Source organism: Palaemon carinicauda, chromosome 2 (assembly GCF_036898095.1).
Source record: "Palaemon carinicauda isolate YSFRI2023 chromosome 2, ASM3689809v2, whole genome shotgun sequence".
NCBI classification, from domain to species: Eukaryota; Metazoa; Arthropoda; class Malacostraca; order Decapoda; family Palaemonidae; genus Palaemon; species Palaemon carinicauda.
This window is the reverse complement of record NC_090726.1, coordinates 62,253,152-62,268,151: the sequence shown is the minus strand read 5'-3', so window position 1 is coordinate 62,268,151 and position 15,000 is coordinate 62,253,152. Positions and strand designations below refer to the sequence as shown.

At 33.4% G+C, this 15,000-nt stretch overlaps 1 protein-coding gene across 2 annotated transcripts in view; it reads left to right on the top strand.

The window, feature by feature from the left end:
- The window catches only part of LOC137618051 (uncharacterized), a 142,659-nt gene that overhangs the window by 66,148 nt on the left and 61,511 nt on the right, over nt 1–15,000 (top strand). For both annotated transcript variants that reach the window (XM_068348006.1, XM_068347997.1), the window contains exon 2: nt 2,714–2,808. In XM_068348006.1, coding sequence (XP_068204107.1) covers nt 2,714–2,808 — 95 coding nt within the window. The remainder of the gene's footprint in view (nt 1–2,713; nt 2,809–15,000) is intronic.

Sequence of the window (15,000 nt, the reverse complement as noted above, 5' to 3'; positions counted from 1 at the left end):
ATTCAGTTGAATCTCCATCGATTATCTGTTGGTTCATCAGTTTACTTTTAATTATTCGCCTTCAAGGCTCAGCTGTAGAAATTAATCTATCACTAGGTCACGCTATTTCATATATTCATCTTCCTCTTATTTTGTTAAAGCGTTTATAGTTTATATATGAAATATCTATTTTAATGTTGTTACTGGTTTTAAACTATTTCATTTTAATTACTTCACTTATTTCCTGGTTTCCTTTCCTCACTGGGCTATTTTTCCTGTTGGACACCCTGGCCTTATAGTGTCCTGCTTTTCCAACTAGGGTTGTACCTTGGCAAGTAATAATAATAATAATAATAATTATAATAATAATAATAATAATAATAATAATAATAATCTGTCACAAATACCAATTTCAGACCAAGATAAACAAAGGGAACTACACAGAGCCAAAGATGATATGCTTTTTCCTGCATCATTTGGTATTTTCCTCAATTTCCCAAATTCTTCGATAAAGGAGAGGACCGGGTATTGAGGAGGACTAAGATTGGGGTGAGGGGTATGGGGGTAGTAGGCTAGGGGTGGGTGAGGGGGTTTGAGAACGGATGGTGGTAGGAAGGATAGCCGAAGGGCTTAAGATATTGGAGAAAAATGTTGGGAAAATCGCAGAAAAACTACTTGATCCTTTTCGTATTTGGTCCAATACAATAAACAAAATTGAAAAGAGACGCAAAGTGTCTTCTGCTTTCAACAATATGGGAAAGGAGCTTCGCCAAAATACATACGTAGACACACACATATATATACATATATATGTATATGTATATATATGCATATATATATATATATATATATATATATATATATATATATATATATGTATATATATATATATATATATATATATATATATATATATATATATATATATATATATATATGCATACATTAAATGCTAAAGCAAAAATCTTTTTTTAGGCTTCATGGCTTTAGTTTTGGAGGAAAATATGGAATATGTCACTATGACGCTTCACTTAATCAACCTTTGATGGCAGCTGTTTCAGCAATACATGATGGCTTTCGTCAGGGCATCTCTCCAAAGAAGTTATTAATCTTATATAATGGCAATGTTCATACAAACGAAAATTAGAATAAATCTATTGAACATCTAAAGATTACAAATGGGAAGATTTAAAGATATTTAACACAGCAATTCTTAAAAATGCTTCTATTTGCAGTTCCTCAACGACACCCCACATTACCAATTCCTAAGGCTTCAGGATAAGTTCTGTAAGCATGCTGTAGAATGTCCTCTTGCTGGAAGGAGGTGTGAGGAAATTTGAATGTGATGGATTCTGAAGCACACTGCTTCAACAATCATTATCCTCCCATAGTCATCCTCCTCGTGTACATATATATACACCTACACGCTTTTCTCTTAGAGGGAGCAGAAAGTACTCTGGAGTACGTCTGCTATCGCATGCACTTCTCCAATAGTCAACAAAGCTTGGAAACACCTAATCCACTGTTTCAGAATAGGTATAGAGGGATTTCATATAGCTCATTAAAATCACTGTCTTGCAAGATGGTCGAGATCTGGTCCTCTCGCTAGTAAGACGAATACCATGACCACTAGAACACAAGATAGTCGCCTTTGTCTCATTCATCACCAAACACAAATCAAGTTCAGTTTTTAATTTACAACCTCTCTAAAACTTCATCTATCTAGGACCCATGCAGGAGCTCGCACTTATATTAATCATCAAACTTTGTTTCTCATTTTATTCTTGTTTATCTCGGTACAGTTTATCCAGAACTTTTTTTTCCGTACCAGACTGTTTTCCTTATTGGGTTGGGCTTGTAGCACTATGTATTTATAGCTATGGTTCTAGCTTGAATCACGACACTGGAAATAATAATAATAATAATAATAATAATAATAATAAAATTAATAATAATACTCACGAAGAGGATTGGAGGTCACCATCCAAACCCTTAATTGCAAACCGCCTGATGTAGGGATCTTCACTTGATAATAGCACTGTCAAAAAGATCTAATCTTCGTCAGAACAATCATATGAAATCAAAGATAGTTTAGGGTACAATAAATTAGTTTGCCTATTTGCAATAAGTAGGCATGGATGTGAAGGTAGTGGTATTTAATTCCAGTGATAGACACACACAGTATATATATATATATATATATATATATATATATATATATATATATATAATATATATATATATATATATATATATATATATATATATATATATATATATATATATATGTGTGTGAGAGTGTATGTGCTACTGGGGTAACTGTCATTCTCTCAAGAAATTTTCACTAAATACTAAAGTTCTTGTGGCACCAGTTGTGTTAAGGCAACACTTTACTATTTTTTTTTTCTAAATTTTCTTGTCTTCAGCGTTTGAGTTTTGAAGAACAAGACGCAATTTTCACTGTGCTGTTCCATTTATTCAACTTTTACCGACAGCTGTTTTAGCCGCTTCCAAATACATAATGATATGAGAATTAAATAAGGGGTACTGACACTTATACACATAAACTGTTACTTTGCATGTTTCAGGTAAAGAAATCTCATCTTTAAATAATCATATAATTGTCCCGAGATGTATATTACATCTATACCAAATATAATTGATTAAATTTAAAAATCTTTAAAGAAAAAAAAAAAAGGTATACTGTGGCTAACATTTTTGTGTTCTTTTCCAGACCATGAAGTCCGCTATCTTATGCCTCCAACTCAAAGGACGCGTTACCAGACGAAAGTGTTCCAGCAGTCCGTCACAATACTTATCAAATTACAGGTATATTATAATATTAACTTTTTGTTAATTTACATATTTTACAAATACTTTCGAAATATAATTTTCTACGAATCACGTATACATACACGCGCACATTTTCAGTGCTTACCGACCTTACCTAACCAGAGAGAGACCTGGGATAAAAAAAAAAAAAAAAAAAAAAAAAAAAAAAAAACAACGACACGAAGCCCTTTATGACCTACACCAACTTTTTTTGAAGCACAATCCAAATGCTATTGACCGTTTACCCCATTTACGATTCTTGACATACTTGAAACCATAAAAGACATCACGTTGCATCATCTTTAGTTATCTTTAAAATCTGTCACATCAGGCTCAGGCTTGCACATTTTTTTTTCTATTTAGAATTCACCCTTTCCTGGAGCATTTATCTTATGAGATATTTCATAGTTTTATTTATATGAATTGCTCTTTTTTCTTATTCTCAGTCTTTTCATATAGATGTTTTATAGAAATCAGCTAACCCAAATTGCATGCTGTATGTTGAAACTCGAACTCCTCTACGCCGAAGAGGCTGTTTCTCTTATGTCGCATATCTTTAGTTAAAAGTCTTCCACAAACCGTTGTAAGTTTGTTAGTCCATGTTTGACAATATAATCATATAAAAGTTTCCATCACACTTTTTCATATTAAAGAAACAATTATTAAATCATTTATGCTTTTAGAACCTTTCCTTGATGTACACTAAGACTTAGCTGAAGGGGAATTTATACTCTTACTTCTAAGCTACAGTTCCTCTCTAGCTGTTGAAAAATTTACATACCATCAATGCTTTTTCAGTTTTCAGTTTTATTTGGTATTCTGTCAACTAACAAAATTAACTGATAAAACTAGTCTTAGATTTACAGTAGAAAAGTGGCTCCTAGGTATCGTTCACTTACATAAAATAACCCCTCAAAGTATTCCCTCTATCATGACGTCAAATTTTATCCAGGCAGCATCTCTTCCATCACATATTTATATTACGTAATCAGTTTACCCATTAACTATCCTCTCTGCATTCACTTCCCTCGAGATTAACTTTCTTTCGAAGCAATCCTCTAATTGTTCTTCTCCATAAAGATTTCATGAGTTTTCATAATTTCACTCTCGTTTTCACTTCAATTGCTCAAGTCGACAGAATATATTTGCATCCATGATTTTCTTTTATATTTTAGTCCCCTTCAAGTAATCTCTTTTCTTTCATTGAACCCCTCCTTTCACTCTCCTTATTTTAACTTTTTTTTTTTTTTAAGTTGTCCACCCTATGTTCCTACAGCTGCAAGAACCCCTTATGAAAGGAGCTGAAATTTGAGCCTGGCAATCTCCCTATTGGATCCAGTTTCTTTTTCTTTCTTTAATTCCAATCTATTTTAAAAGATCTTTGTCCAATATGCTTGCCTCGGTAACTGCTTGTCATTACATTCATAGCAGCTTTCTAAACTTTTCGTCTATTTTAATTTTCCTTTTCACTTGAACCAAATGATTTTACGTACGGTTATATCTGCTCAATGGAATTGATGGTGATCTGCAATTACAGTATTATTTAAAAACTATAAAATCGATTGGATATCCATATTTATAGGTTTGACTGTCCCATAATAACAACCGCCTTAGGAACTTCATATCTTGCTACGCTCCGTTTCCTCTAGTTACCGTGCTTCTTGTTCACTAATTTGGTTACGTCCTTCATGATACCATCCAACTGTCTTGTATGCAATTCATTTTATTATAACATAAACAATAGAATTATTTCCCTATCTTAGAATGATGTTGTATCTCTTTTACAATTCTCTGGCAGCTTCCCAAAGTATTCATGATATTACTGAAAAATGCGCCGCCAGTTCGTCCACGCACACACAGAACCACACAAACACACACACATACACACACACACACACACACACACATATATATATATATATATATATATATACATATATATACATATATATTTACACACACATATATATCTATATCTATATATATATATATATATATATATATACTGTATATTGAATGCAGATGCTTATCAATTACTCACAAAATTTTCAGGTCTACTATATGTAGCTTTTTATCTTCAAAGCTAAAAATCTGAACGAAAAGATGTAAACTGCTACTATGATCCTCCATTTATTATGCCGACAGCTTTTATCAGCCACTAACTTATGCTCATCATCAGGGCTCCAATATTTGCACATCACTTTGCAAAAGTGAACCCATTCTGGTGCCAGTGTTTAGGTAATTTTTTCGTGCGTTGTTATTGATAGCTGGGAACTGCCTCTAACTAGAGGGTAGAGGTAAGGTAAGCACTGTAATAAAAAAAGAACTCATTTGCTCAGTTTTTTACAGAAGTCGAAATGTGTGATGTGTTTTTCATCTGCTCTTAATAATTGCTAGAATAATGCAACGATGCTAAATGGTATACATAATAATGACAATCTATTCACTATACTTGGAAAACTCTATCAAGAATATGCGAATACTATAGCAAATGCCATAGATTTAGAATTGGCGTATAATGAAACTACTCTATAGTCTGATCCCCATATGCATGCTATAGCATAATCCATTTTTCACAAATCAATCGAAATGCAGGGAAAAATTTGGTCTAATCTCATTAGTTGAGTCAGGAAATAATGAAAGCTAACCCAAATCAAATAAAGTATGTTATATGAATAGACCAGACTATTTGCACAAGACCAGCAATAAAAGTAAGTGAGAGTAGGCATGGATGTTTAGGGTATGTTTGGACATCGTCTTCCCTGAATCGTTTTAGCCATTCAAAAATCCCAATCTTGCTGCTGTTAAGGATATAAGATATTTCTGTTGGAGGCTATTTATATGCACCTTAACGATTTTCTTTACTGTTAGTAAAATTTCTTGTCTAGCGTGCAGACCATGTATGGTCTCCATCTTTTACATGAAGGGAATTTCTGCACTTCAGCTTACCGAGACAGCCCAAATACTGACTTACTCTGAAAATAAAATTAAATTCCCTGTCTCTATCTTTAAAATTTGACAACTCCAATAACTAATTAAGTATTGACTGATGTAAAGTCATGCTCTGAAGGTTGACTTTGAAATAAAAAAAAAGCCTGTCGCATCATCACAGGAAACGTAAAGCCAACACCTCTTTCAGTCCTCTATAAGCTTGCAGGAATATGTCCACCATTCATAAGACGCGAAAAAATCAGTAAGGCAGAGAAAGAGAGAAGCAATTGTCTGACACCAGGCACCCTCTCCACTACTACCAAGGGGTGTTAACCAAGATATGATGTCACGTAAGAGCTTTGTGGGTGTCAACCGCCTCAGCAATGAATCTCTATCGACCTACAGATTGAGACAATGGACTGACCAACATCACAGCCTAACGGTGAAACCATCCCTCACTTAAGTGAAAATCTTGTCGATGACACTTCATTCACAAAAAAAACTGGGTTGCGCTCAATCGTGCTAGAGCATAGGTAGCAAGAACTGGGGGTAATTTGCTCAGGTGGGGACTTAATGAAAGTACTCAGAGCAAAACACTGAACACCTGTGGACTGTGGAGAGTCCATCCAATCTATGTATCACATACGCCAAGGTTATCTGAGAGGTTGGACCTAGCTGTTCTGACGACAGGAAGGTTACTTGAGAGGTTGGACCCAAGATGGAATAAGATAGTTGGACCTAGCTGTTCTGATGATAATCTCGGACAAACTGACCAAACTGCCCTCGAGTAACTATTGCAGAGGAGCGATATATATATGTATGTATATATATATATATATATATATATATATATATATATATATATACATACATACATACATACATACATATATATATATATATATATATATATATATATATATATATATAGATATATGTAACTGATGTAGAGCTGCAATCGAATCGTAAGAAATAAATCTGCTGATTAAACCTTCGGAACTCGGTCCCTTCAATACACAAATAATCAAAATATGTCTTCGTATATCTATTCTTACAAACCAAAATTCGGCATACATAATATATTTTCTGTTGTTGTTTTATTAGTCGAAATCTAGTGAACGCTTTCCATAAAAAATAGTACTTGGCAATTGATCGCAACGTTCGTCTGTTACTTTCTGATACGTATATTGATGCAAAGATAAGGATATTTTGTACAATAACACTTGAATGTAATTTCCTCATGCAAAATACATTAGATATGCAGAGACAGATTTTAAATTATGTTTTTAATGTTTTTTAAATACTTTCAATCTCTTATACAGGACCGAAATATTGAAATTCAATCCACAGATTTCTTATGATTCGAAAGTAGCTCTAAAGCAGTTTAATAACTGAACTAAAGGAAAAATCTCTGAATTTCACAAAGAATATTTTTAATAACGAAGTCGTTAGGTTTGGAGTATTAGAGGCAAGTTTTTTTTTTTTTTACTTCATTATAATTCGTTGGGTAATGTCGACAAATGTGGACTGTCTCGGTAATCTGATAAAGTGCACAACTCTCCTCCCAGTGGCCCCTACCTCCTACCAAAGATGGATAATTTGCACCGGCACACGCTAGACAAGAAAATTTAATCCAGTTAGGACAATCGTTGAAATGCACTAGGGAAATATGCCTTCACGAGTAATATCCTATGGACTTAACATTACCAAGTTCCCGGTTCTTGAATAACTAAAGCAATTCAGAGAAGATGACGATAATGAAACATACCTTATCCAACTAGGCATAATATTGTTGATTTATGACATTTTCTCATGGAAATTCAAAATAACCTGTCAAAATATCTTATGCAACTAGACCTAATCTCATTTATTTTGGTGACTTGTCTTATGCATATACTGTAGTCTTTTATTTTTGTGGCACCTTATCTAATTAGGCCTTTTTTGAGACACCAATTCTGATATTAGGCCTGGTCTTGTGTGTTTTGCTATGACTTATAAAATTAAAGCTCTATAAATCGTAGTTCTTATTTTTCCCTTATTTTTATTGATCCATAATTCCATTCTATATAAGATATGCCATTCTATGCGCTTATTTTAAATAAACGGGTTATGCTGTGGTTTTCATTAATTCTAAATAAAATGATTGTGCTAAAGTATTCATACGATCTAGACCGAATTATGAAAATGTATCAGAGTGATTTTGTCCTGCGTATTGTGCACCACATAACAGTATTACATCATTGTTGCATTTGCAAAGAACAGATAAAAATAACATATTTCCGCTGATTTAACCATTAGATAACCGGGTGAGTCACCTCTATAGGCTCAGTTGTTTTAATCACAAAGCTTAGCCACGCCCATTAGTCTGATTAAGTTGCTGGCTATCAATATCACACGGAAAATACCAAAGAATTAAGAACAGAGCTGGTTTACTTTTTGTCTGAGCCCTGTACGCTGGAGTTGCTCTCATGCAGTAAAAATTACAGATTAAAACAAAAATTCATTATATTCAACTAATAGACATCGCAAGTCAAGAGTATTTTTTCATGAAGATTCGGAAAACCAAATCCTCTGGTTCTGATAATAGACCCAATATTTTTTTTTTTTTTCTGGATGACACAGTATACTCAGAAGATATTTGGTTTTTCAATGAAGGCTGTTGCAGGGCTATACTCACTGCCTCAATGATTACAAGCCACCCCGCTCAAAACTAGTTAGTTTCTTTGGTCGCTGTAACCCCACCATCCTTGTGAGCTAGGGATGGGGGCTTTGGAGGAGCCTATAGGTCTATCTGCTGAGTCATCAGCAGCCATTACCTGGCCCTCCTTGGTCCTAGCTTGGTTGGAGAGAGGGCTTGGGCGCTGTTCATATGTATATATGGTTAGTCTCTAGGGCATTGTCCTGCTTGATAGGGCAATGTCACTGTCCCTTGCCTCTGCCATTCATGAACGGCCTTTAAACCTTTTAAACACACAGCCTTCATGCTGGGGAACGTCCTGTGTGTCGCTTGGGAGGTCATTATGCAGTGGCATCTTTTCACCGGTATCCACCGTAGCTTATATCGAGGTGTAATTTATTCCTCAAATACAATAGTAGTTCGGTTTCAACCCTTTTAATTGGTTTAGTTGAAGACACCATTGCTTTTCATTTGAGGAGTTCTGAGTTCGATCCCAATGGGAGGTATAAGTCTTTTCATAATGAAGATAACAATCATTGTTTATCACCAACAATAGACTGAGGAATCAAAAAGAATCAAAGTCTTGTCCTATTCACAAAATAAATTCAATGCCTTATTATCAGCGATAACTCAAGCGTAAAAAAATATTCGTATAAAATTTACACGCATACAAATGAAAACAATCCTGTCGTTCTCGATATGAAATAATTAATCTTTTGTATTAAGGCATAAAGAGAGAGAGAGAGAGAGAGAGAGAGAGAGAGAGAGAGAGAGAGAGAGAGAGAGTGAGAGAGCATGTCGGGGAATAAGTCACTATCATTTCTATATCAACCTCATAGAGCCACGAGTTTGAATCATGCCTAAAATAGATCTACTTATCATAAATTATTCCTTTAGATGTAAGGCATCTTTTAAGGTGAAGTGAATTCATCATCATCAGTCGTTGCTAGGTCACTATAGATCAAAAGGCTCAGCAATGTCCTTCCACTCCCACTCCAGTCTATACCGGCAAATTTTCATAGTTCGACCAATCTATCGTCTTTTCTATCTTCCCCTGCTTCGTTTACAATCTCTAGGGACCCATTCTGTTATTATTTTTGTTCATCGTTATCATTATATGCTCTGCCCACCTCCGTTTCTTTTGCATACTTGTTAGAATATCCTCTATTTTATTTTACTGTCGTATCCATGATGCTCTTTTTCTTTCTCTTACTGTTATTTCCATCATTATTCTTTCCATTACTCTTTGACTTGTAACTAATTCATATTCTAAGGCTTAGTAAGGTTCCACGTTTCTGATACATATGTTAATACTGGTAAGACAATCTGATGAAATACTTTTCTCTTTAAAGGTGGCATTCAACGTCTCATAATCTCATATTGTTTACTAAAAACTCTCCATCACATGCTTATCCTTCTTTTAATTTCGGTCTCATGAACTGGGGAAACATTTACTGTCTGTCCTAAGTACGTAAAGGTTCATCCATAATCCTTATTTGTTATATCTCTGAATTTTTATTGAGCATTATCTTAGTTTTACTCATATTCATTTTCAGTCCAACATTTCTGCTTTCGCTATTCAAATCTTCTACCACCTTTTGCATTTCCTACCATGATTCGCTAAGTATAACTCTATCATCTGCAAATCTTAAGTTTTTAAGGTTTTCCCAGTTAATGTTAATTCCTACATTTTTCCTATCTAAATTCCGAAAAACTTTTTCTAGGCATGCTATGAATAATTCAGGAGAGATTGGATCTCCCTGTCTAACTTCTTTACCAATCAGAACTTTCTTATTATCTTTATGGGGTTTTAGGATGGCTGTACTATCCATATAGATATCTTCAAGTGTTCTAACATAAAATTTATCTATTCCTTGTCTTTGAAGGGCTTTCATTACTGCTGAGGTTTTGGCAGAATCAAAAGTTTTCACTTAGTTAATAAATGTCATATACAGTGGTATGTCATAGTCTGTTGATTTTTCTATTAATTGGTTAATTATATGGATGTGGTCAGTTATTGACCCTTTTACCCTCACCATAAGGTTAAATTTCGAGCACATTTTGCTATATATATATTTTTTAAATTGCTCTGACAGGCTTAATATTTGTCCTAGAGAGGTCAGGTTGGTCTCATTCTTTTGGAAAATGCCCGAAGTTTCTCATAAGATTATAAAAAATATGTAAAAACATGTAATTAACAGTGTTTTGCAAGAACGTACCGGTACGTCCTTTGGGGGTGAAAGGGTTGAGCACTCGCTTCTAAAACCTCCCTGCTCTCTTGGTTGATGAAAGTTTAGGTGTCTTTCTATTTGGCCTAATATGATCTTTGTAAATATTTTATATATTGATGAGAGTAAACTTATGGGTGGGGGGTTTATTTTACAGGTCTTTTGTGCCTCCCTTATATGAATTAGTATAATGATTAAGTTTTTCCAAGCTGTAGGTATAAAACATTCTTCCAGATATTTTGTGTAAAGTTCAGCGAGTTTTACTATTGTGAAGTCTCTACCATCTATTATTAAATTAAGAGTTAAGCCATATATATATATATATATATATATATATATATTTACATATATATATATATATATATATATATATACATATAAATATATATATATAAATATATATATATATATATATATATATATATATATATATATATATATATATATATATAAGCCATATATATATAACTATATATATATATACATATATATATATATAACTATATATATATATATATATATATATATATATACATTAAGCCATATATATATATATATATATATATATATATATATATATACACAGTATATATATTACAAAAAACGTGCATTTGCATTTAAACACAATTTCCCCAGATACTCTGGAGTTTTGGCGGAATATGCATTCGCTACACGAAATACGAGGTCCCCATGAATTCCGTGATCTTAACATACCTTCAACTTTAACTGCCCCTAATTGACTTAACTTTGAGGCTTTGTTAGAGAATGTCATATTATACATCTTTTGTCAGCAGAATCATTTATTGGCACTTATTAGGGCTCCATTGTCTCCAAGTGTTTTATACCAATCAGTAAATGACAGCCATTGGAATCGAGAATGTTATGGGTATTGTGATTGAAGCACGGCAGAAAAACAATCGTTCGAGGTTTTTCGATAATTTCTATGATATTCCCTTTGCTATGCAATGAGATGTCATAGGATTGCAACAAACACCTATTGCTCGGCTGAAACCAAAATGAAAAAAGGACGATGAAGTATGCGGAATAGTTTCAAGGTTGCAGACCAACAGAGGAATTCTTACGCTAGTTGCCAATTTGAATGGAAATCACCTGTACCGCGTATAATCCGCTGTTCCCTTTCGGTAACTTTCTTAATTTCCTTATAACGAAATACCACCGCAAGAGACTTTGTTTGTATAACATGCAAATAAAGAAATACTTTTCTTTTCTTGAAACTACTCTCAAGAATATAATCGAAAGTATTTTTTTTTAACCTTAAATCATTTTCTTGGGGGGAAAAGGAAGAAACCCGGACGAGTATATCTTCCTTACGAGAAACAAAAGGATTGAAAAGGTAGAGATGTGCAGCTTCCAGGTCATTCCTGTAACCACAAAATGGAGTTTTCAAGAAAAGATTTTATTCCGTTCCAGCAACTCTCCCAACGAATCCAGGTTAATGAAAAGAAAACAACCTACGTTGAATATGGAAACCTGGAAAGCGACGTATTAAATTCCCTTTTATTTTTCTTTGAAAGTATTAGGATCAACGTCATGCAATGATATATGTATTAAGATTAAAAAAATCCCAATTACAGTGTACATTTTAATGGTTTTAATTAGAAATTATATTCCTCTACCTCAAATTCGCCCTCTGAACAAAATATATAATAGATTCTCTAATTCACCAACAGTATTGTTAGGTAATGAAAGATATATAAAAACTCTTTCTTTACAAAATAGTTAAGTAGACATGAGGGGAACAACCTTTCTTTCTGAGGAATTCAATTTTATAGCGAAACAAATTTAATTGTTTTGTATATTTTAAATAATTCCTACAGAAGAACATCAAACTTTAAAGAAATGTTGATACTTCTAAACTAAAGATATCAGACAAACATGAATAAAGCCCCTTTTCATTTAAAATGATCGCATGACACTGAAAAACTATTTTTAAAAACTTTTCCATGAAAGAAATAAATGGAGAGTAGAAATGGAAATATATTGAGCCAACATTCCGTGCTTTCCCTGGAGATGTGTTTGTTAATATTGTTAAATAATAACAAAATTTAACCTAATGAAATTTCCCCCAACACCAAAAGAATTTTTTTTAAAAATACAAACAGAAACTGAATAGGTTTAGTCCAAATTGAAGGAATTTATATTTCCGAGGTAAAATTCAAGGAAAATGTTTGACGATAGGATTATGAACTTCCGGAAAAGAAATGGTTCATAAATTTGTAATTAAAAATAAGGAAAACGAAACGAATATACAACTTAAAAATAATTTAAATGAACGAACGAAGAGTTAACTATTAACTTCTTGAAATTCCTTTACGGAGTGTACAGTACCTATGGAAATATATACGTAAAGATAAATATTGCAGTTAAGGAGACTGAGATTGTGACATATTCTTATTTTAGAAGAAATTAATCTCGCAATTAATGATAAGAAATAGAAGCAAAGGATTTTCATTTACTCTCCGCAAGATCCTCCTCAGATTGATAAAAGGAAATTCCCATTTAACTTCCCAAACACATTCTTGAGACAAAAGAGAAATGGGAACCAAGCATTCCCATTTAACTTCCGGAAAACTTCCTCTTTTAATTAAATTGAAAATAAACGGCTCTAACCAGTTTTATGTTTTGAATATACGCGAGATCTGAAATCAGTATAAAGTTAATAAAATGGAATAAATAAAACAAGAAATATCAATTAAAACATTATTTCCCAAATCATTATTTACTTACTGTCCTCGTTTAATGGCTTTGCAAAGAATAAAAATAGTCAAAGATTGATACTGGCATAAGTACACTTCTCTTTCCCAGTGGTTTTTAAATAGCCGCATCTTTATGGACTTATATTGCTTTCATTATCATTAATTCCAAATGAGCTCACGCGGCTCTATTTTCTTCCATGGGAGATCTTTCTGCTAATTAGTCGGAAGTCAATTAGTCTTCCATTGAGTATTTGTTTTAGGCAAACTCTGATTTATTTTTCACCGTTGTTTGATGCACAAAGAAGCTAATTGATTTAGAATTTGGACTTTTTCCCCCTCTTAAGTTAGTCCTTGGTTTTTGTAATAAATAAAATCCAAAATAAAAACATATTTGTTACTGCGTCCTATGCATCATCACGCTCTCCTGCAGCGCCGGACAGTTAATGTCCTTTGCGAAGATAATGAGCAATGCGGCAATGAAGTTATCATCGCAATCGACTTGTATAAAGTTCATTAAGGACCTGGGAAAAATGCACTCGGGGAAAATTGTAGATCAGGCAGAATGGGAAAGAGATCGCCGGCGGAGGGCGAGACTAATGACCTTCTCATTTAATCAGATCAGTCATTAGGGTCTGCAACTTATAATTAAAGCCGATTACTATTTTGGATAAGCTGCCGCAGATGTTGGGGCAAGGGGGAGGGGGAGTGAGGTCGGGGGATGGGGGGAAGGAGGATCAGAGACAGGGGAGAGTATATTTATTGCTTCAGAATATAATAATTAATTTTTCTCTTCTTCTCTATTTATAATAATTGGTTTTGGATAATGGGACGAAAAGCAATTGCACAATGGACTTACACATTGACTTTCAAAATCCAACATTGCAAGAATTTTTGTTTTGGTAAATTTTGGATAAGATTATTGAAAAAAAAAAATGAATAACGCATTTCAATCTTCTTATGAAAAAGGGACAGAGCATTTCTATAGTTTTTATAGTTTATATAGGAAATGTTTATTTTAATGATACTGTTCTTGAAATATTCTATTTTTCTATGTTTCCTTTCCTCACTGTTCTATTTTCCCTGTTGTAGCCTCTAGTCTTATAGGAGCCCCTTTTCCAACTAGGGTTGTAGCTTAGCAAGTAATAGTAATAATAATAATAATAATAATAATAATAACAAATTTCAATGGAACATAACAATAACGAACATACTTTTTCACCAATATTTTTTTATATTACTCCTGAGAGATGAAGAAACAACAAGGCGAAGGGATTTGCCATATTTGAAAATTCATTTCTATATCATAACTACCAAGAGACTTTAAACCCAAACATATAATGACTAAAAAACCGACTAGATTCTATTTAATGTTTACAGTATATGGCAAAAAGAAAAAAAAAAAAATTTGATCAAAAGCTATATGAATTTTCTGTTTCATATTCGGCGTTCTACCTCGTCATGCCAAGAACTGGCAGTCTTATATTCCCATATGTGATGGTGTCCCTTGGTTAGGTATAATCCTGGCCTCTCACGCTTGAACGGTGAATAAACTGATAGAATAGATAATACCGGTGGCTGACTTTCCATTGCAAATGTTGGAAGATTGATTGCAGGTATTCCTGTTTGGCACGATCGA